We start from the raw sequence: 24,710 nt of genomic DNA, 5'->3' as shown, positions 1-24,710 counted from the left end.
TTCGAGTGCAAGTCAAAGTTACCTTCCTTGACACAGGTAATATGCAGCGAAGAAGATTTTTTCCAATTCGTCAATAATACCAAATTGTTACAGGTAAATATGCCATACTAGTAATCTGTACGATATGTATATGCTGCAACACTTAAATAGCTACATGATGTAACTAGAGCTGGTTTCGATACTTTCCCGCAGATATATATCCATGTGTAAGCATTTTCGGGTAGTGTTCATTTTCGGACAATATACAAAGTGAAATATTCGCGAGAATTATGAATTCGCGTCTTAGAACACTCGCGAATATTAGCGAAAATAAATTAAATTTCTTGCGAATAATAAATGTTTTACAGTATCAACAGGGGTTTCTACATAAGGTAGCTATATACCAAGTTTGATTACAATACCGGATTCCAAACTCTATTTATTATCCTGAATCCATAAATTTGACCGACCAACCGACACCTATATAGCCCCCTAGACTTTGTTTGTGGGGGTACAATTACCATTTTATCAGATCAAGGTATTGGCTGGTCGCCAAATATGTCTATACTGAGGTCAGGATATGCCAAGAACATAAATTCCTGCAAAGACTTAAGATTAACCCCTTGCTGAATGCAGTCTCCTACAGGCCAATTAACTTTTTTTTCCTCCATGGTTGGATCAAAGTACCAATTAGGATATCCCCATAATAAGACTGTTGTCACGTAAATTTTATTACCAATAAGAACAACACCAGGTGCACCACTCCCACCTTTGGTGAACCTGCAGAGAAACAGAAATCTATGAGGATTGTCTATCTTATCATGAGGTGGGCAATCACAATGTCTGCCACCTGTATAATTAATGCTCTTCTCATTCATTTCATTCCTCAGTTTAGCTTTTTCCCGGTTATCAATGCATATTTTGTCTACAAAATTTGTTTCCATGATGTTCCCTTGAGAATGTCCTATTAAATGGAACCCTCTATCAGAAACAGGGGAACAAAATAAACGCAAAGGAGGAGGCAAAGTGCGTGAATCACATTCTAACTCTACAACTGAAATGTCTGTTTCTAAATTGGAAAATACTGTTTTGCCTAAATGGAATTTGTCCTCTTCATTGAAACCACTCTCATGCTTGTAATTAAAAACAACAAACTTTTCAGCTGCATACTGATGACCTGAAAGTAAACAAAAAATTTGAAAGAAATAATATTTTGAGAAGAGAATCATATTACACATAGATGCTTTAAGTTTCATAAAAAAGTGTAAACAATTTTTTTTTTACATTTAATCACCTTGACATGGAATTTGTCCTTTACAACATTTGCTGATCTAGGAAAAAAATCAACTGTCTTTCATAACATTTAAAGTTTCCAAGAAAATGACTTCAAATACTTAAAATTCTTCACTTCAAACTAAACATACTGGAATGTATTAGGACATATCAGCTGAGGATCAAGCAAGTACTCTTTGACATAGTAGCTTATTCTGGTATAATTTGACGAAGTACTTCAGTGCCATTTTTTATAGGGAAATGTACTGAAACTGTTATCAAATTAAATATCTTATGAGAAATAAAAACAAAAGCAACCTTCAAGAAATCTACTTGTCACATGACAAGCTGTCATTATAAATCTAGACCCAACTCGAAATCCGGTAGCTGTTAAGGTACCATCTTTTGTTGGGGAGAAAATCTTGCAGACAGAGCGTGCAGCAGCCACCTTTGCCTCTGACTGAAGCACTGTCTCAACATGTCCATTCATATCAAAAAAGGAACCATGCGGTTTTTCTTCAGATAAACTCCTTTTGCCAGCAGTCAAATCTGAAATGAAACTAGAACTATCACTGAATGTGATTAATACACTGGCAAGACTGCTTCTTACTAGTAAAAGAATACTTTGTTAAAGAATTGAAACATAATTTAAGTTGTGGGCATTTAAAGATAGTTGTGCTTCTTGTACATTGCATTTCCTTTTACTGTGTTTGACCATTGATGAAGATTTATTGAATTGCTCAGTAATAAATAAAGATAGAGTTATGGTTCTTGAACACTGCACTTCTTCTCATTGTGCTTGACCGTTGTATGAAGTTGCATTGACTTCCAAACATTAGTTTTTAAGTTATTAACCCGACAAAGAAAAGGAACAAAGGGCAGTAACTCTGAATATACTGAAGATGGAGTTACAGTTTTTGTACACTGTACTTCTTCTCAATGCGCATGACCATTGTATGAAGTTGTATTGAATTCAAACTACCAGTTTGCAAGTTATGCACGGGACAAGAAAAGGTAACAAAGGGCAATAACTATGTAATTAGTCCAAACAGAGTTCTTGTGCATTGCACTTCATCTCACCGCGATTGACTATTGTATAAAGTTGCATTGAATTCCAATAATTAGTTTTCAAGTCATGCACTAGACACAAAATAGAACTCCTTGAGTTGGATGTGTCACCTTGTGAACAGTATAGCTGTCACTTGGGCATTTTCTTCTTAAAATAGGTTATCAATAAACACTGCTCTTACAACGTACATGTACCTTCAACTTTAGAGGCAATGTTACATCAGGATAAATAAGAACCGGTTGAACCGGATGATGCTCCCCGAGAAGATTCTCCACACAGGAAAGTATAACAAGAGCTGTCGGTAGGACAGCACGCTCGACTATTCTAAGTGCTTGATAGTAAAAGAGCCTTGATAATGTTAAATTTTTTAAGATCACAAAAGGTCTAAATTTTTTTAATAAATTCATGTTATAGGCCTTAGAGAGAGTCTAATTATACAATATTGGCTTGACTATTCGGAAGGTAATGTCACAAGGTTGTTTTATTGAGTATAATAATACTAATTACCTATGAATACATAAATTTGACAGAAAAGGTACATAGGCTTCTAATTAAGATGTTTTATCAAGTAAATCACTGCTTGATTATTATGAATGCATAAAATTGTCCCAAAAAAGGGCACAAACCCTTCAGTAGTAATTGAGATAACAGCTTACAAGCAAAACTTTACCATGAATTTCTAAGTTGAAAAAGGGGAGAAAAATCAGCCTAAATGCAAGATAGAATTATGGATCTTTGTCAGTGACCTACAATTATGACCCTTAATGCAAATGTGAAGTTTTAAATAGATATCTTTAAAAGTTATTGAGATATGTAAAACTTGCATGTAAACATTAACCAAGAGACTAAATAGAAAAGGGGATATGAATCAGCCTTAATGCAAGATAGAGTTATGGAACTTGGTCAGTGACATACAATTATGACCCTCCAATTATGACCCTAAGTGCATGTGTCAAGTTTCAAGTAAATATCTTTGAAGACCTTTAACCAAAATTTCTAAGTTTCAAAGGGGCAAATAATTCTTCAAATTTTGCAGGCAGAGTTATGCAATTTTGCAAACTGATGTACATTGTTACTATAAAAAAGTATTTTAAATTTCATTTGAATATCTCAAGCAATAATTGAGGTATTTGACTTTACAAAAAAACTTTAACCAAAATTTCTAAGTTCCAAAGTGGCATAATTCTATTAATATTGTAGGCAGAGTTATCCAACTTGTCAATCTGATGTACCTTGTTACTATAAATAAGTATTGTAAGTTTCAATTGAATATCTCAAGCAATAATTGACAAAAAACTTTAACCAAAATTTCTAAGTTAAAAAGGGGCATAATTCTGTCAATATTGTAGGCAGAGTTATCACACTTGTCAATCTGATGTACCTTGTTACTATAAATAAGTATTGTAAGTTTCAATTGAATATCTCAAGTAATTATTGAGATATTTAACTTTACAAAAAAACTCTAACCAAAATTTCTAAGTTAAAAAGGGGCATAATTCTGTCAATATTGTAGACAGAGTTATCTAATTTGTCAATACGATGTACCTTGTTACTATAAATAAGTATTGTAAGTTTCAATTGAATATCTCAAGTAATGATTGAGATATTTGACTTTACAAAAAACTTTAACCAACGCAGACGCCGACGCGGACGCTGACGCCGGGGCGACTACAAGAGCTCTCATATTCTTTAAATAGTCGAGCTAAAACAATGAATAAAGGGCAAAAACTCCAAAATTAGGCAAGGCGGGGTTATGTTTTTTGCACTGCACTTCTATTCAATAAGATCTATCTATTTATAAAGTTTCCTGATGATATCAGAGTTATGTCCCGGGTAAAATTCAAAGTGTAAAAATGAACAAAGGGCAATAACTCCAAAATTAGACCAGGCTTTGTTTAGGTTCTTTAAGCATTGCAGTTCTATCCAATTATATAGAGGATATTTGTTTGTTTGTGTGTAAGATGAAATTTTATTTCATCGAGTGGGCTTTAAAAACAGTATTCTCACGAGTGGCGTAGCCACGAGTGAGAATACTGTTTTTAAAGTTCACGAGATGAAATAAAATTACATCTTACACAACAAACAGACAAATTTTCTTTTTATTTTATGCTTAAAAACAAGTTAAAACGAAATTTCCATAATTTTAACGTTAATATTAAATTTTGTTTCCCCCATTGAGAGCCCCATTTAGACGGAATTTCACATTAAAAACAAGAAGTCTTGAGCTAAAAAATAAGTTCGCCAATCAAGGTTAAATGACGGTGATATTTATTCATTTTATTTAAAAAATATGAATGATCGCTTGTTTTAATAATAAAAACAAACAATTCTTGTAGGAGAAAAAGTCCAACCATCCATCCATGTTTCTGTTACTTACTGCGAATTTATATTAGACCTGGCTTTGTAAAATGTAAGCGGCAGCCATTTTTTAAAGTTGTGTATTTCATGGGAGGGAAATAATTGTGTAAGATTCAGAGGGATATAATTTGGATTTGTTAGTCATACACCTTTTTAAAAGAAAGAAAACTTATTTGAGGATTTTAACAGACAAAAAATAAGTGTTGACAGAAGTGAAAACATTCAGAAAAGGAGCTAGGAAAATGGAAAACTTGGAAGCTTGCTAAGCCTAAGGAACGCTGGGTTGTTTTACTTATTCTATGAGTGATGGCTGTCAATGCTTTTCAATTTTTCATAAAGCATACGGCAGTTATTGCTCGTAGGATACTTTAATATGCCCAAATGTCATCAAGAGCAGATTTGCATGGGGAAGGAATGTATTTTTCAGACTGTAAAAACGAAACAAAATTTTTTAGAGGTGATTGGAATTTGAATGAATAGATAAGAAGTAAGTTTTCTGTCTTTATTACTTTTGACATTTAAGTTATTTATCTATTTCAGCTTTGCTTTTTCTTTTAACAGCCTGGCATTGTCAGAATTGCCAGTAAAAATAAAATTGAGGTACCACATGGGGAAAATCTTAAAAAAGTAGTTTCGTCATTGAAAAAAGTGAAATTATATTTTGATAATGTTCACTGTGAAATTATCAAATATAATTTTCACGGATAAATCAGTAATCCACTGAAAAGCATAAAATAAATCTAGCTACCTACAAAGTTTCATGTTAATTTTAAGTTATGTCCCGGACAAAAGTCAAAAAGTAAAAATAAACAAAGGGCAATAACTTCAAAATAAGGCAAGGCAGAGTAATGATTCTTAAGCACTGCACTTCCACCCAATGAGACCTATCTATCTACAAAGTTTCATTTTGATTTCTCTTATAATTTTAGAGTTATGTCCCGGACAAAGTTCAAAGTGTGGCAATAACTCCAAAAGTAGGCAAGACAATGTAACAGTTCTTGTGCACTGCAACCCTACTTAATGAGATCTATCTACCTACAAAGTTTAATGTTGATACCTCTTATAGTTTTAGAGTTATGTCACGGACAAAGTTCAAAGTGTGAAAATAAACAAAGGGAAATAATTCAAAAAATAGGCAAGGCAGAGTTACGGTTCTTGTGCACTGCACACCTACTCAAATAGGTCTTTCTACCTACAAAATTTCATGTTGATACCACTTATAAATTTAGAGTTATGTCCCAAACAAAGTTCAAAGTGTAAAATAAACAAAGGGGGATAATTCAAAAAGTAGGCAAGACAATGTAACAGTTCTTGTGCACTGCAAACCTACTCAATGAGATCTATCTACCTACAAAGTTTCATGTTGATACCTCTTATACATTTGGAGTTATGTCCCGGACAAAGTTCAAAGTGTAAAAATACACAAAGAGGGATGATTCAAAAATTAGGCAAGGCAGAGTTATGGTTCTTGTGCACTGCACACCTACTCAATGAGATCTATCTACCTACAAAGTTTCATGTTGATACCTCTTATACTTTTAGAGTTATGTCCCGGACAAAGTTCAAAGTGTAAAAATAAACAAAGGGGAAAAATTCAAAAATAGGCAAGGCAGAGTTACGGTTCTTGTGCACTGCACACCTACTCAATGAGATCTATCTACCTACAAAGTTTCATGTTGATACCTCTTGTTGTTTCAAAGTTATTTACCGGACAAGAAAAGGGGACGGACGGACAAGGCGGCGACTATATGCTCCCCCGAAATTTTTCGATGAGCATAATAAAACTGCTAATATAATATTATCAAAACTAGAACTGCCACTGTCATAGCGTGAAAACCCCCGCGTACCACTTTGTCAGAATCAACAGTGGCCATTTAGAGCTCAAGGACAACCTCCCTGCCAAATCTGAGGTTACTCCGCCAGTGCATTGCTAAGTTATGTACATTGTATTTTACATGCTTCAACTGTGAAAATGTCAAAATCAATACACTGGAAACAGGCATTCTTAAGCAATGTAGAGGAAAAGTTTTTTTTTAATCACGGTCCCTGTGCCCTTTGACCCACTGACCTAAAAATCAATAGGGGTTACCTTATGGTCATGATCAACCTCCATGCCAAATATGAAGACTGTGGGTCAAAGGAATCTTAAGTTTTTGGGCAGACAAACTTTTTGAAGTCAAAGTCCATGCCACCTTGACCCTTGACCCAGTGACCTTAAAATCAATAGGGGTCATCTTCTAATCATGACTAACCTCCATGCCAAATATGAAGACTGTGGGTCAAAGGAACCTCAAGTTATTGGGCGGACAAGCTTTTCATAGACACGGCCCCTGTGACCTCGACCTTTCACCCAGTGATCTCAAAATGTCAAAATCAATAGGGGTCATGTACTAATCATCACTAATCTCCATGCCAAATATGAAGACTGTGGATCAAAGGAATCTTAAGTTATTGGGCGGACAAGTTTTTTTACTCAAGGCCCCTGTGACCTTGACCTTTGACCCAGTGTCCTCAAAATCAATAGGGGTCATCTACCTATCATGACTAACCTCCATGCCAAATATGAAGGGAATCTTAAGTTATTGGGCGGACAAGCTTTTTATGGTCAAGGCCCCTGTGACCTTTTACCCAGTGACCTCATAATCATTAGGGGTCATCTACTAATCATGACTAACCTCCATGCCAAGTATGAAGGCATTCTTAAGTTATTGGGCTGACAAGCTTTTAAAGTCAAGGCCCCTGTGACCTTGACCTTTTACCCAGTGACCTCAAAATCATTAAGGGTCACTTTATGATCATGACCAACCTCCATTCCGAATATGAAGACTGTGGGTCAATTTTTTTAAAGTTATTGTGCCGACAAACTTTTTGAAGTCAAAATCCTGTGACATTGACCTTTGACCCAGTGACCTCAAAATCAAAAGGGGTCACCTACTAATCATCACTAACCTCCATGCCAAATATGAAGACTGTGGATCAAAGGAATCTTAGTAATTGGACAGACAAACTTTTTATAGTCAATGCCCCTGTGACCTTGACCTTTGACCCAGTGACCTCAAAATCAATAGGGGTCATCTACTACTCATGACTAACTTCTATGCCAAATATGACTGTGGGTCAAAGGAATCTTAAGTTATTGGGCGGACAAGGAAAAACCGACGGACGGCCAGACGCCCGGACAGCCAGCCGGACTGATTCTAGTATACCCCCCCCCCCCTTATAACCTTTTGTGCGGGGGTATAATTAAAATACCATGGAAAACTTTTACACTGACTTATCAAACAGGTTACTCTGTGATAAATTCTTAAGCACTGCACTTCAGATCAATGGAAACAGCTAACATACCAAATTGGAGTCAATCAAATTTATATGACTAAGTTATGCTCAAGACAAGCTTATAAAGTAAGAAAATTAACAAAAGGCAATCACTAAAAAGTCATAAAGTGCAGAGTACAATTTCTTGTGCACTGCATTTCTTCTCACTGAGATCTATCATCCAATGAAGTTTCAAGTCAATAGCTTCTAAAGTGTAGTAGAATTGGCCTGGATAAAAATAAAGTATACTGATTAACAAAGGGTAATAATTTAATAATAATGAACTGCAGAGTACCGGTTCTTGTGCAATGCACGTCTTCTCAATGAGATCTATCATCCTATGAAGTGTAAATTCCATAGCTTTTATAGTTAAGGTGAAATGGCCAGCCAAAATAAAGTAAGAAAAACATTAACAAAGGGCAATTACTAAAAAATAATGTGCACAGAAATTTATCTCAATGAGATATATTATCCTATGAAGTTTCATGTCCATAGCTTTTATAGTTTAGGAAAAATGGCCCTGACAAAAATGTAATATGAAATTAACAAAGGGCAATAACTCAAAAAATAAGAAGTGCAGAGCACCGATTCTTGTGTACTGCACTTCTTCCTAATGAGATGTATCATCCTATGAAGTTTCAAGTCCATAGCTTTTATAGGTTACGAGAATTGGCCAGGCCAAAAAAAGTATGAAAATTAACAAAAGGAAATAACTCAAAAAATTGAAGTGATTCTTGTGCACTGCACTTCGAGTCATTGAAAAAATCATGCATACTAAGTTTGGAGGAAATCCGACTTATAATGACTGAGTTCTGCTCCGAACAAACCTATGGGGACACCGACAACAATTCCGACATAAGTAACTCCAATATGTCGCCCTTTTCAAGGCAACACAAAAAGAAACAAAGTGCAATAACTATTGAATAAGTCCAAATAAAGTTATGGTTCTTGAGCACTGCAATTCATTTCACTGCACTTGACCATTGTATGAAGTTGCATTGAATTTCAACAATTGATTTTCAAGTTATGCACTGGACAATAAAAGTAACTTTGGGCAATAACTCTAAAATGAGTCAAAAAAAGAGTTATGGTTCCTTGCACTGCACTTTCTCTCAATATACTTGATCATTGTAAAAACTTGTGTGGAATTCTAACCAGTAGATTACATGTTATGCTCTGCGACAAGGAAAAGTAACAAAGGGCGATCACTCTATAATTACTCTGGACAGAGTTATGGTTCTTGTCCACTGTTCTTCTTCTTATTGTGCACGATCATTTTATTAAGTTGCATTGTATTCCAACAATAAGTTTTCAAATTATTCACTGGACAAGAGAAAGTAATGAAGGGCAATAACTCTGTGATAAGTCAAGATGGAGTTATGGTTTTATGCACTGCACTTTGTCTCAATGTGCTTGACCATTGTATGAAGTTGTATTGAATTCTATGTAGTGGTTTTCAAGTTGTGCTCCAAACAAGGAAAATGCAATGGAAAAGTTACAAAGGGCAATAACTCTATTATTACTTTAGATAGAGTTATGGTTCTTGTGCACTGCATTTCCTCTTATTGTGCTTGACCATTGTATGAAGTTGTTTTGAATTCCATTCGGTACTTTTAAAGCAATGCTTCGAACAAGGTAAAATATCAAAGGGCACTACATCTGTAAATAGTCAGATATGGTTCTTGTACACTGCACTTCATCTAAATGTGCTTGACCATTGTATCAAGTTGTATTGAATTTTAACTAGGTTTTCAAGTTATGCTACGGACAAGAAAAAAGTAATGGAAAAGTAACAAAAATCAAGAGTTATGGTTCTTATACACTGCACTTCCACTATAAGCTTGAAAGGCCTTACTTGTATCACTCATTAGAGTCTGCTTACTGACACCCTAGAAGATATTAATATTGTTTTCCAAGCTCGAACTTACCAGTGATTGGGTCATTTGAGGAAATATGATCATGACCCCATTGTTGCTCAAGTTCACAATCTCTAATTTTAGAGACAGAGCATTGAAATGCACCTTTCATTGAACACTGCACTAAAAATAAAAAATCATTATAACACTTCTTTAGTTTACTGTCAACATCAAGTACATTACCTTTTTTATATTCTTCATTATTGTCTCCCTTTTCATCTTCCTTCTGCAGAATTTTCTAAAATTATATAAAACAAGCAATTATCATAGTATTGCAAGCAATCCATAAATCCCCTACCGGTTAGAACCCCAGCAACATTCTAATGGGCCATTGGCCAGTCAATTATGCCATTTGATGAATGAATGACATGAATGAACTTAAATCTTTTTGAGTTTTAAAGTTGTCTATATCATAGTAATGCGTTAAGTTTTCATGCCAAGTAAGGTTATTATGTTTATACAACAGATAATCAAAAGATCCTATTTTCTCAGAATGACTACGTAACTAATGTTTCAACTTTTCCCTATTTTAAGTAAATTTCTTGAAAAAAAAATATAAAAAGTGATCTCAGGAAACAGTTTTATGAACAAACAGACAGACAGACAAACTGAAGGGGACTCTTAAGTTATATTTTCAAACATCCCTGTTACCAAAATATAACATTTTTAAAGCAAATTCTTAAAGAAGAGATAACTAACGAAATAAAGATGCTAGATTTATGAACATTGTCATAAGTGAGGTGAGTGTAACAAAGAACAATTATTTTAAGTTTAAAGATACCATTTATAGTTACAAAGAAGAAAAGTAAAAAAATAACAAATTTCAAATATAGCATTACCATGTATAGTAACAAAGATGGAAATATAAAAAATATAATGTAGGTGTTTATAATGAATGTTTATTTTGAATTTGAAGTAAATCCATGAAGAAATAAGAAAGTAAAAGAATGAATAAGAAAAAATCGACGTTTAAGGAGGAGATAATTCTGGAAATATAGTATCTAGATTTATAAACCTTGTCATATTATTATGATGTTGGAGTTTGAAATAAATCCTTTAAGAAATGAAGAAGTTTGAGTAAAATATACCATTTTCTCAAAAAAAAAATCTAAGTTCCAGGGGGACATAATTCTGAAAATAGTCTTGCTGGAGTATTGGACCTTCTCAGAGAGATTGATAATAAGAGAGTGATAATAACAAACATATATATGAAGCTTGAATTAGATACATTAAGAAATAAAGAAGTAATTTAAAAAACAAACATTTTTTTCATAAAAATTCTAAGTACAAGGTCGGTAATTCTGTTAATATTTGTGCAACAGTTGTACACCTTGTCACATATGATGTGGTTGATGACCAGAAACTTAAATTTAAAGTTTGGAGTAAATACCTTAAGAAATAAAGAACTTAGTGTGACAAAGCGTAAAAACTAGAATCAGAAATCTTGAATTTCATTCTATTTGTTGCCATATCAACAAGAATTATCAACATAAGAAGAAAAGAAAAAGATGTGCATAATCTCCAGACTGTCATCTCCCAATATTTCATGTCTCTTAAAAATATTTTTTGTACCTTTTGTGTTATCACTTGATCCAGTTTATGTGTTACATTTGCCATATTTTCAGTCTATTTGTTGCAATAGCAACCAGAATTTTCAACATAGGAAAAAAAAGAAAAAGACGTGCATAGTTTCCATAGTGCCATTTATCCATATATCAAGTTTCATCAAAATATTTTCAGTACTTTTTGCGTAACCGCGGGATCCAGTTTTGTGGACGGATTGACGGACTGACAGACAGACAGACAGACGGAGGGTAAACCTAAAGTCCCATCCGGTTAAACCGGTAGAAGACTAACAAGAGCGATCAGTGATCAGATGTGTCACCTCATGATATCCAATTGCATGTTGCAGCTACTGTGTAGCAGAAGACTCAAAAATCATTAACAAGCCAAAACAAGCTTTTTATTCAAGGACCATAATCTTCTGTGTAGCTGGCAACACAAAAAAAAAACAACATTTTTTTTAATCAAGGGTCATAACTCAGCACAAAATCATTCAACTGGAAAACAAGTGTAATGGGCTAAGTACCTGAGCTACAGACCAGTCCTGCATGTTTCATGAAATTGCATTAGTGGTATAAGAAGTTGGTACAAACTTTAAAAATAAAAATCATTAAAGGGCCATAACTCTGACAAAATCAATGAGCCGGAAAATGCTGACAAGTGCACAACTAGACTTCCTGTAAAGTCTGGATGAAATTATCACATTACATTTTGAAGAGTAGTCTGGACAAGTTTGGTGACAGACTGACAGACGACGGAGAAGTGATCCCTATATGTCACCACTACTCTGTAGGGGCGTCACAAAAACCATCTTCGTATATAAAACTTTTCAATATTCCATATTTTTCATGGGATAAAGTGTAACCCGCTCATTCTAGTAAGTAACCCATAAATAGAATTTTGGCAAAAAAGTAAAGTTAAAGTTCAAACATGTAGTTTTATTTTACAAAAACACATTGATTAAAAAACTTTTGTGTATAAGTTGTGAAGCTGATAGGAGCAGGCTCGACACTTTATCCCATTAAAGGGTATAAGCTACATTTAATGATTTTTTTTACAAATTTTTAAAATGGTAACATTATATTATTTTCATAATCTTATGTTCGATTTCTGAAAAAAATGTATCATAAGTACAAATGGATATTATATGAAAACAGAATCAAATATCTCGGGACACAATATTATGCTGCTGTTATCAGTAGGGTTTTCATATTTATTTAAATAAGAGCCATATTACACATGGTGAATCTCCTTGCCAGGATTAAGTTTTCTGAAGGTTGTTTCAGGTACATTTTACTTGGTGAGAGGATATCCTTAAAAAGCCATATAGTTATGATCATGCTTAGTATAGTTTTCTATTAAGAAAACGAATAAAGCAATAAAGAGAAATTTGCATAACTGGTAACGTATATGTGACTTACTTATCTTGTTTTATTTATGCCAATGTTTTAGCTTTGAAGAAAATCATGTGAGTGTAATTAGAGTTATTTTTAGATACCCCCTACGTAAATATGAAAAAGTGGAATAGCAAAGAATAGTTATTGTTCTTGCGAGGGGGTGCCCCCACACTCCACTGTTTTGTCAATCTTATGACTCTATGTCAATTTTTTTTTTGGCAACATGTGCAAAAAGTTGAAAACTAAAAATCTTAAACTAAGTAAAGGGCAAGAACTTTACAAATACTGAATAATTCAACAAGCCAATCCCAAGGTGCATAAGTACACATGCTGTCCAACATTCTTGTCAATTTTCAATCCTACCGTTCAAATACGTTTTGAGCTATGCATGAACAAGTTGAAAATTGCAAATCTATACTAAGTCAAGGGCAATAATTCTAACAAAACTGAAAAAAAATCCACATGCAAAATATCCGGTGCATATAGCTTCACAGTGATATTTATCATCATTTATGTAAAGTTGATTCTAACTCAAGGAACAAATAACACAACATAATGAAACAGTTTTTACTCAGTAAAGGGCAATAACTCTACAAATACTGGATAAACCCACAAACGAAACCACAGTGCACAACTACACATGCTGACCAACATTCCTGTAAAGTTTCATGACTCTAGGTTAAATACATTTTTAACTACGCAAGACACAAATTGAAAATGCAAATTTTCACTAAGTCAAGGGCAATAATTTTGACAAAACATATCAATTCACAAGCAAAACCCCAGGTGCACAACTTCACATGCTTATCAATATTCCTGTAAAGTTTCTTGACCCTATGTCAAATTCTTTTTGAGCTATGTGTGACACAAGTTGAAAATTGACAATTTTTCACAATATGCTTATGGGGTAAAAGCATATTTGCACAATGTTGACCTTGAATGAGCAAGTGCGACCTTGACCCTGGCGGTAGGGGTCTGGTTTTTGCGCATGACACATCGTCTTATTATAACAAATTTTTGCCAAGTTTTTTCAAATTCCTTTGATAAATGACAAAGTTATCAAATGGACACAAGAGTGTGACGTCCGGACGGATGAACGGACAGACGGACAAGGTTTCGACTATATGCTCTCCCTTCGTCTTATTATTGTTACTATTTGAGCCAAGTATTTTCAAAATCCCTTGAATTATGAAGAAGGTATAGATCGAACATAAAAAATACTCTATAACAGACTATGTTTATCTTTGACCCCTAAGTGTGACCTTGGAGGTAGGGATCCATGTCTTACGCCTGACATATCATCTTATTATCATGATTACTTGTGCCGAGTAATTTTAAAATCCCTTGAAATATGAAAAAGTTATGGACTGGAAACAAAATATACTCTATAACAGAGTATGTAAATCTTAAACCTCTTAGTGTGACCTTGAAGGTAGGGGCACAGGTGTTACGTATGACATATCATCTTGTTATTTGTGGCAAGTATTTTACAAAATCCCTTGATCTATAAAGAAGTAAAGAACAGGACACAAAATATAACATAATGGACTCCGTTAACATTTGACCTCTAAGTGTGACCTTGTACTTGGATGTAGGGGTGCAGGTGTTGTACTTGACATATCGTCTTATTATTGTGACTATTTATGCCAAGTTATTTTAAAATCCCTTGAAGTATGAAGAAGTTCCAGATCGGACACAGAATATACCCTAAAACAAGCTATGTAAATCTTTGACCTCTAAGTGTGACCTTGACTTTTGAGGTAGGTGAATGTTGCGCATGACACATCAACTTTTCAAAATCCCTTCAAAGATAAGAAAGTTATGGACTGGACACGACATTTACCCTCAAATAGACAATGTTGACCTTGAATGAGCAAGTGCGACCTTGACCCTGGCGGTAGGGGTCTGGTTTTTTCGGAGAGCATAAAATGTAAAGGAGTCAATAATATGCGTTAATTGACTAACTTTATACTTTACATTCATATACATATTTGCTATTTAAAGCACGTTTAGTTGATTTATCGTCTTCTTATATATCTTTACAATAAAAAATTTATATATGATATCAAAGATATTGAAACAAGCAATACCACACAACCAAATTTAATAACTGATTGTACACACATGCTTTTCTTACTCACCTACTTGGCCCGAAGGAAGACAAAAATACCTTTATCCAATGAAAAGCATGTTTTAAGATGGAACATTTGCATAAGAATTCATAGAAAAGTAAAAAACGAAAGAAATAGAATAAAATTACCTATGTATACGTATTTTGTTGTTTTTCTATTACGATTATCCGATAAATTTACCTCACCCACTTTCACAAAATATAAAACCTACAGATTTTATGTTGTTCTTACATTTTTACCATAAACACTGGTGTAAATTGAATGTCAAATTACAGTTAAAGAAATAAACAAGAATTTGTAACAGAGTTACCAACGTCCCCCGCCTCAGTGAAGTTTTATATGAAGCATAAAATTGTGCTATATCAAAAGGTTCAAGTATGGATCTCAGGATTTTCAGTCCAAAATTATGATCAATGATAGATCTTCAAACGCAACAATAAATTTATTAAAATAATAAAATGAAACACAGACTTAAACTAGAACTGTGCCCAAAGGACACGGATGCCCCCACTGACAACATATATATGGTATAAAGTGAAAAATCAACAAAGGGCCATAATTCTGTTAAATTTGTTTGCAGCAAAAATTCCTTCCTTAACTACCATCTACACATTAAGGTTGTTCATCCCTTAAAGTTTAAGCAAAATCTACCATCCGGTTTAAGAGGAGTTGCGTTCACAAAATTTCTATATGGTATATAGTGAAACAATCAACAAAGGGCCATAATTATGTTAAATTTGGTCGCAGCAATAATACCGTCCTTATCTATTATTTACACATTAAGGTTGTTAATCCCTGAAAGTTTTAGCAAAATCTGCCATCCGGTTTAAGAGGAGTTTCGTTCACAAACTTTCTAAATGGTATATAGTGAAAAAATAAACAAAGGGCCATAATTCTGTTAAATTTGGTCGCAGCAAAAGTTCCTTCCTTTACTACCATCTACACATTAAGGTTGTTAATCCCTAAAAGTTTAAGCAAAATCTGCCATCCGGTTTAAGAGGAGTTGCGTTCACAAAATTTCTACATTGTATATAGTGAAAAAATCAACAAAGGCCCATAATTCTGTTAAATTTGGTCGCAGCAAAAATTCCTTCCTTAACTACCATCTACACATTAAGGTTGTTCATCCCTGAAAGTTTAAGCAAAATCTGCCATCCGGTTTAAGAGGAGTTGCGTTCACAAAATTTCTACATAGTATATAGTGAAAAAATCAACAAAGGGCCATAATTATGTTAAATTTGGTCGCAGCGAAAATTCCTTTCTTTACTACCATCTACATATTAAGGTTGTTTATCCCTGAAAGTTTAAGCAAAATCTGCCATCCGGTTTAAGAGGAGTTGCGTTCACAAGATTTCGGGACGTACGGACAGACGGACGGACGGCGTGACGGACGGACGGACAAGTGCAACGCTATATGCTCCCACTCTGTGGGAGCATAAAAATCAACATGTTAAGCTTTGATCTCTTAAGTGTGACCTAGATCTTGGAGGTAGGGGTGCAGGTGTTGTGCATGACATTTTGTCTTATTATTGTAACTATTTGTGCAAAGTATTTTCAAAATCCCTTGAACTATAAAGAAGCTATAGATTGGACACAAAATATATCATATAAAAGACTATGTTAATTTTTGACCTCTAAGTGTGACCTTGGAGTTAGGGACCCATGTTTGCGCTTAACATATCGTCTAATAATTGTGATTAGTTGTGCAAAGTATTATTTATCTATGAACTAGAACTCCGCGAGTCGGATGTGTCGCCTTGTGAACAATATAGTTTAGGAGAAATGGCCAGGACAAAAAAAGAAATATGAAAACTAACAAAGGGCAATAACTAAAAAAATAAGTGCAGAGCAGCAGTTTCTGTGCACTGCACTTCTTATCAATAAGATATATCATTCTATGAAGTTTCAAGTCTATATCTTTTATAATTTATGAGAAATAGCCTGGACAAAAATATATAAAGTATGAAAAATAATAAAGGGTAATAACTTCACAAATAAAAAGTGCAGAGTACCGGTTCTTGTACACTGCACTTTTTCTTTATGAGATCTATCATCCAATGAAGTTTCACATCCATAGCTTTCATACTTGAGGAGAAATGATCGGACAAAATTAAAGTATGAAAATTAACAAAGGGCAATAACTAAAAAAAATAAGAAATGCAGAGTACTGGTTCTTGTGCACTGCACTTCTTCTTAATGAGGTCTATCATCCTATGAAGTTTCAAGTCCATAGCTTTTATACTTTAGGAGAAGTGGCCCGGAAAAAAATCAAAGTATGAAAAATAACAAAGGGGAATAATTAAAAAAAAAAAGAAATGCAGAGTACCTGATCTTGTGCAATGCACTTCTTCTTAATGAGATCTATCATCCTATGAAGTTTCAAGTCCATGACTTTAATACATTAGGAGAAATGGCCCGGACAAAATTAAAGTATGAAAATTAACAAAGGTCAATAACTCAAAAATTAGGAAGTGTAGAGTACCGGTTCTTGTGCACTGCACTTCTTCTGAATAAGGTCTGTCATCCTATGAAGTTTCAAGTTCATAGCTTTTATACTTAAGGCAGGTTTTCAAGTGGCCAATAACAAAAAAGTAGGGATAAAAGTAGGAATTTTTTCGTAAAGTTGTAGGGAAAAGTAGGGATTTTCAGAACCTAAAAGTAGGGAAAGTAGGACTCTCTACTCACCTTTTTTCCAAAGTTGATGCAAAAACAAATACAGACCCTTATCAACTAATTTCAATGGCATTTTCTTTATTTAGGAAACCAGTCACTAGTGTCTCAATAGGGATTCCACAACAGGATGAATCTGACATGAACCTGGAATTTTTTTTATTTTATTAGATCCAATTCCAAATAATAACAGAAAACTATAATCAATGAATATGTCAGAACACAGACTATAAACAACATTAAGCATGTTTTTGTACACAGACTAGAAACAAGAAATGTGTTAAAACCTTGTTTAAGATAGCATGGTTGTTACAAAATACAAACAAGAAAGATGTTATGTGCAAAACATGGATTTAGCTAGCATATGTGAAACACAGACTAGAACAATGATAGGTGTTAAAACATGATTTTTAACTAGCAATATAACACACTAGAAAATGAAAAGGAGTAAATGTAAAAAAACAAAGATATACTAGCATCCTATATATGCATGGAGTTTACATGGGCATGCAAAACAACCAAAAGTAAATTTTAAGATATATGCACAAGCAGTTAGTATGCAGAGTAAGTACATGCAAAACTGACAAATCAAAACAAGAGTTTACACTTCATAATGTATTTATTGCAGAACTATAGATAATAGTACCCAAAGAAATATATGCACGCAACTACAGAACAAAGTATATACATTAACATGCATTGTTAAATTTTGTGAGTCCATGTGGCATTGTGAAGTTAATTATTACAAATTAAAGGACCTGAAATACTAAATTGTTAGTAAAATGGAATTTAAAAAGAAACTTAATGACACTTAATTGCGAGAAATGTCAGTAGGTCTCGGATAATTCCAAGGTAGAGATGAGTATTTATGCCATATTATATATATATTTAAAGACAGAGAGCAAAAACTTTGGATGCAACAACAATCTCTCACATCTTTAATGGTTATTTCTAATACTTGGCACACTGAAAGCGTAAACACACAGTTAGTTATTCTTAAAGTATCTGTTATAACATAAAGATTCATAATCCCCCCACCATATTAAAGCTATCAAATTCTATCTAATTGAAGCATACATATTTATCAGAAACACTCACTACATTTTTCCAGTATCTTTCATTCAATGAAAATTCAGGACAAAATGATCACAGTGAGCAACTTCAATACTTGCCAATATGCCAAACATTGCCTAAAATATATATGCTCAAAGATGTTGTCAAGTATCGTCCCTCAGCATAAGCATCATTGGGAAACAATTGAGAAGCTTGTCTGTGTAGAAAAACATATTACAATTTTGAAATGATATATATTGAGAAGCTAGTCTGTGTACAAAAACATATCATAATTTTTTAAAATGAAACAATTGAGAAGCTAGCCTGTGTAGAAAAACCAAAATTATAATTTTGAAATGAAACAATTGAGAAGCTAGTCTGTGTAGAAAAACATATAATTTTGAAATGAAACAAAAAAATAATTGAACACTAAGTAATATTTTTTATAAGCAAACTCACCTAAAGTCGCTGTTTCTGCCATGTCAGCTCCAACCATCCTTATCATGGAACACCTCTTGAACCACTGATGACCTACTTCAATCAACTTTTCCCTACAATTAAACTAGCACCTGATTCTTATTAAATTTGAGATAAAGATTATATCAAAATCAATCTACTACTTATACTGGATTTTTAATCAATTATCCTCGAGCTTTTTTCTTAAAAAAGTAGCGATAGTAGGGCATTTGAAGAAAAAAATAGGGAAAAGAAGGGGGCAAACAAAAAAGTAGGGAAAAGTAGGAAAAATAGAAAAGTAGGGCCCGCTTGAAAGCCTGCTTAAGGAGAAATGGCCCGGACAAAATTAAAGTATGAAAATTAACAAAGGATAATAACTCAAAATTTAAGAAGTGCAGAGTACTGGCCCTTGTGCACTGCACTTTGGGTTATTGAAAGAAGCATGCATACCAAATATGAAGTCAATCAGACTTTTAGTGACTGAGTTATGCTCCGGACAAGCTTTAGGGGACGCCGGCAACGACGCCGACGCCGACAAAAGTAACCCCTATATGTCGCCTTTTCAAGGCGACACAAAAAGTTATGGACTGGGCACAAAATATACCCTTTAACAGATTATGTAAATCTTTGACTCTAAGTGTAAACTTAACCTTGGAGGTAGGGACACAGATGTTACGCATGACATAAAATCTTATCATTGTGACTATTTGTGCCAAGTATTTTTAAAATCCTTCGATCTATGAGGAAGTTATGGACGGAAAACAACCAATACCATATAACAGACTCTGTTAACCTTTGACCTCTGAGCGTGACCTTGACCTTTGAGGTAGTAGAGTAGGTATTGTACTTGACATATCATCTAATCATTGAGACTTTTTGTGCCAAGTTATTTCAAAATCCTTTAAACTATGAAGAAGTTCTAGATCGGACACAAAATATACCCTATAACTATGTTAATTTTTGACCTCTAAGTGAGACGTTGACCATGGAGGTAGGGATGCAGGTTAGCGCTTGACACATCGTCTTATTATAGTGACTATTTGTGCCAAGTATTTTCAAAATCCTATAATCAATAAAAAAGTTATGGACCGGATACAACATATACCCTATAACACACTATGTTAATCTTTGACCTCCAAGTGTGACTTTGGCCTTGTAGGTAGGTGACTGGTTGTTGCGCAAAACACATCATCTCATCATTGTTAAAAAATTGTGGCAAGTATTTACAAAATCCCTTCGAAGATAAGAAAGTTATGGACCGGACATAACATATACATTCAAATAGACAATATTGACCTTAAATAAGCAAGTGCGACCTTTGACCCTGGAAGTAGAAGTCTGGTTGTTGTGCATAAAACATCGTCTTACTATAAGAAACATTTGTGTCAAGTAACTTCAAATTCCTTGGATAAATGACAAAGTTATGGACCGGACACAAAAGTGTGATGTACGGACAGACAGTCTATTTCTATATCCTCTTTTTTTTCTTCGAAAAGGCGGGGGAAAATCACATTTTTTTAACTTTGTACTTTAATTTAAAAAGACCAAATTGGAGAAATATGCAAAAATTGAGATTTTTTTTCTTGATATTTTATAAATGTTGTTTCGACAAAAGTTTACTTTCATTATGATTAACATACAATTTAATTATTTCTGATATTTAAACACTTTTTTATCGAACTAAACATAATTTTAGCAACAAATTATGCTATAAAAATGATATAGTTTCTTACAAAATTGGCCACTATACTGGAAGCTATCTTGGATTCTGAAGAGGTATAAGAGCCATTTTTAAAAAAAAAATTGAAAAGGAGTACCTTTATACATGCTTTGGTGCAAGTTTCGGGTCTGTACAAAAAACTTGATTGAGCTATTATGTACGTTAAATTAATTTTTTTTTCGGCCATTTTGAAAATGGTCGCCCTCTTGAATGAGCAGAGGTATTTTTGGGCCCACTTCATTTTGAAATCTCCATGGTCTAAAGATTTCCTGAAAGTTTCATGCTTGTATCACCCTTTGCACTATTTTCTCAATTCCCGCCCCACTGATGGATAAAAAGTAAAGTCTTACAGTGTTTTTTCACTCTTTTTTGACAATTTCGGGGCCAAAATAGGGCACAATTCAAGATGCTTGAATGAATCTTTTTTCACAGTTGTGTTATTAAAATTCAGAGTTGACAAATAAAGTCATGACTTAAAAACATAAGAAACAGACATTAACAATGGAGCTTTATTTATTAAGGTTATGATCATTAATCTAGGTATTCTCCATCACCTGATTTAAAACTCTTTATCCAATTTAATAGGGGCTTTATTTACAAATAATGGCCTTATAGCTCTATTTTTTACAATTTAAAGGCAAGGGGCAGGACGTAAAGTGGTTGCACACTTGGTTCAAGCGAGAAAAATTGGTTGCAAACTTGACAAATGGCTAACCAGTCATAAATTTTACCAATGCCCGCACGTATTTTCTTCAGGTAAGTAGGTTCGTATGTTATTTTGAAATTTGTTTAAATGCCTTTTCCTTAAAGCAATGATTATGGCGCACTTGGTTTAAGGTCTCATCTTCCTAGCATCTGATATGACAAAGTTATTGAAGAACTGGTTATGTACATATTTTGCGATTTTGCGAGTGACAGTCTTGGGCGATTTTTATGCTCATTTATTCGCATCTGTAAGTTTTAAAGCTAACCAAACAAGACAAATATAATTATATTTTTCAATACTTTGTAAATTTTTGAACTTCCAAATTAAATTTAAATACACGAAAATATCTTGTTCAAGCGCATTGTAGTTCACGCATTTCTGGTTGCAAACTTATTTTTCAGTCAAATATTAAACTACCAATGGATTCAACAAAGATCATACTGATAAGTCACAGATATTCCTTTAAAATTGTATACATGCAATTGTGTTTTTGCATGTATAAAATGTTCAAGGAATATCTGTGATTAATCAATATGATCTACATTAAATCCAAAAAACAAGAGCTGTCAACCATTCTCAGAGCTTGACAGTAAAAAAAGGGACATAACTCTGTGAAAAGTTATGGGACTTACACCCATTATGGTATATCTTACATAAAGATTATAATTGAAAGGTACGTACATAAGTATACCGATAAAGCACTGTCTTAAGTGAAGAAAATAATGCCCTATATGAAAATAATGATACAAAATAATCTTTTTATATAACAGAATACCTAGAGCTGCCACATGATAAAAGGATTAATGTCCCAACCTGATCTTTATGAAAAAGGATCTTATTTAGTCCAACTGATAATTATTTTTGAAAGAAAGCATTTGAAGTTCAGTTGAAAAGTATACATTTTATAGTGCACAGACAAAATGTTCAAATTCTGACCTTAAATAGTGACCTTCACCTTGAGCCTGTACAGTGGCAGCATGGGTTTTGCACATTGTCTTGATGAGGTGACCATTTGAGTCAAGCTTGAAGTAAATGTGTCCCGGGGTATAGGATTTAAATAGTGGACACAAATTGTCTTATATTTGACCTTTTAGTGTAACATTGGCCTAGAGTTTACACAGTGCGCAGCAGTATGGGTTCTGCACATTGCCTTGTTAAGGTGATCATTTGATTCAAATTTAAAGAATATCCTTCGACTGGTATTGGATTTACAAGAATTTGTAACAGAGTTACCAACGTCCCCGCCTCGGGGTAGTTTTATATGAAGCATAAAATTGTGCTATTGCAAAAGATTGAGGTATGGATTTCAGGACTTTCAGTCCAAATTATGATCAATGCTAGATCTGCAAATGCACAATAATTTTTTAAAGAAATACTAGTAAAATGAAACACGGAATTTAAAATTCTATCATGTTTACCTTTGACCTCTAAGTGTGACCTTGACCCTGGAGGTAGGGGTGCAGGTATTGTGCATGACATATCGTCTTATTAATATTACTATTTGTGCCAAGTATTTTCAAAATCCCTTTAACTATGTAGAAGTTATAGATCAGACACAAAATATACCCTATAACAGACTATGTCAATCTTTGACCTTTAAGTGTGACCTTGTAGGTAGGGACCCATGTTTTGCACCTGACATATCATCTAATTATTGTGATTATTTGTGCAAAGTATTTTTAAAATCCCAGGTTATGGACTGGACACAAAATATACCCTATAACAGACTATGTAAAACTTTGACCTCTATGTGTGACCTGGACCTTGGAGGTAGGGACACATGTGTTATGCATGACATATCATCTTGTCTATTTGTGCCTAGTTATTTCAAAATCCTGAAGAAGTTCTAGATCAGACACGAAATATACCATAAAACAGACTATGTTAATTTTTGACCTCTAAGTGTGACCTTGAACATGGGGGTAGGGATGCAGGTGTTGCACAAGACACATTGTCTTATTAAAGTGACTATTTGTGGCAAGGATTTACAAAATCCTTTGATCTATGAAAAAGTTTAAACTGGACACAAAATATACCCTGTAAAAGACTATGTAAATTTTTGACCTCCAAGTGTGACCTTGACCTTCGAGGTAGGTGACTGGTTGTTGTGCATGACACAATGTCTCATTATTGTGAACAATTGTGGCAAGTATTTACAAAATCCCTTCAAAGATAAGAAAGTTATGGACCGGACACGACATATACCATCAAATAGACAATGTTGACCTTGAATGAGCAAGTGCGACCTTGACCCTGGAGGTAGGGGTCTGGTAGATGCGAATTACACATCGTCTTATTATAACAAACATTTGTGCCAAGTTATTTCAGATTCCTTTGATAAATGACAAAGTTATGTACCGGACACGAAAGTGTGACGGATGGACGGACGGACGGACGGACGGAGCCTGTTACTATATCCGCCTTTTTCATCGAAAAGGCGGGGGACAGTAAAGCGACACAAAATTATCAGACAATTGAACTAACTTCAATAGTAACCTTCACCCTGAGTGAGCCTTCACAGCAGCTCTATAGGTTTTGAACATTGCCTTGTTGAGGTTTTGACCGAAGACTGAAGAAAATCCTGAAAGGGGTATAGGATTCATAGAGCAGATAGAATACAGACGTGAGTAAGTGACTTCATTATAGCCCCTTCCATATTGTAGAAGACATGAACTTTTCTGATATATGCGTTTGACTTTCATAGGTGATCTTGACCTGGAAACGGCACAGGCAGGGCATGGGTTCAGTACAATGTCTTGATCAGGCAAACATTTGGCCAAGTTTGAAGAAAATCCTTCAAGACTTATAGGAGTCATAGAGCAGACAGACCAATGGACTAATGCCACAAAGTGATTACAGTATACCCTCCACATTATTTTTCAGTGGTATAAAGGGGCGTCCGTGGCCGAGTCGTTAAGGTCGTGACTTCAAATCACTTGCCCCTCACTGCTGTGGGTTCGGATCCCGACAGAGACTGTGGATTCTTTCATGTGAGGAAACTAGCCAGCTTACGGAACGTCGGTGGTTCTACTCAGGTGCCCGTTCGTGCCTGAAATAATGCACAGAAGGGCACCTGATTTCTTCCTCCACCAGTAAAGCTGGAA

At 34.3% G+C, this 24,710-nt stretch overlaps 1 protein-coding gene across 1 annotated transcript; it reads right to left on the bottom strand.

The window, feature by feature from the left end:
- Positions 1-308: 308 nt before the first annotated feature.
- Positions 309-10,167, bottom strand: LOC132722672 (uncharacterized). The gene is made up of 3 exons (XM_060707195.1): positions 10,093-10,167; positions 1,570-1,800; positions 309-1,156 (listed from the first exon to the last, which is right to left on the bottom strand). The coding sequence occupies exons 2-3, from the start codon at positions 1,739-1,741 to the stop codon at positions 513-515; spliced, it is 816 nt and encodes a 271-aa protein (XP_060563178.1). The 5' UTR covers positions 1,742-1,800; positions 10,093-10,167; the 3' UTR covers positions 309-512.
- Between the last annotated feature and the right edge of the window lie 14,543 nt (positions 10,168-24,710).

Source organism: Ruditapes philippinarum, unplaced genomic scaffold (assembly GCF_026571515.1).
Source record: "Ruditapes philippinarum isolate M1 unplaced genomic scaffold, ASM2657151v2 ctg3428_1_1_1_1, whole genome shotgun sequence".
Taxonomy (NCBI): Eukaryota; Metazoa; Mollusca; class Bivalvia; order Venerida; family Veneridae; genus Ruditapes; species Ruditapes philippinarum.
This window is presented reverse-complemented; position numbering and strand designations above follow the sequence as displayed.

Coding starts and splice junctions, on each gene's coding strand:
- LOC132722672 (XM_060707195.1), bottom strand. CDS start 1,741: ATGAATGGACATGTTGAGACAGTGCTTCAGTCAGAGGCAAAGGTGGCT. Junction 1,157..1,569: donor GACAAGTAGATTTCTTGAAG/GTTGCTTTTGTT, acceptor GTTTACTTTCAG/GTCATCAGTATGCAGCTGAA.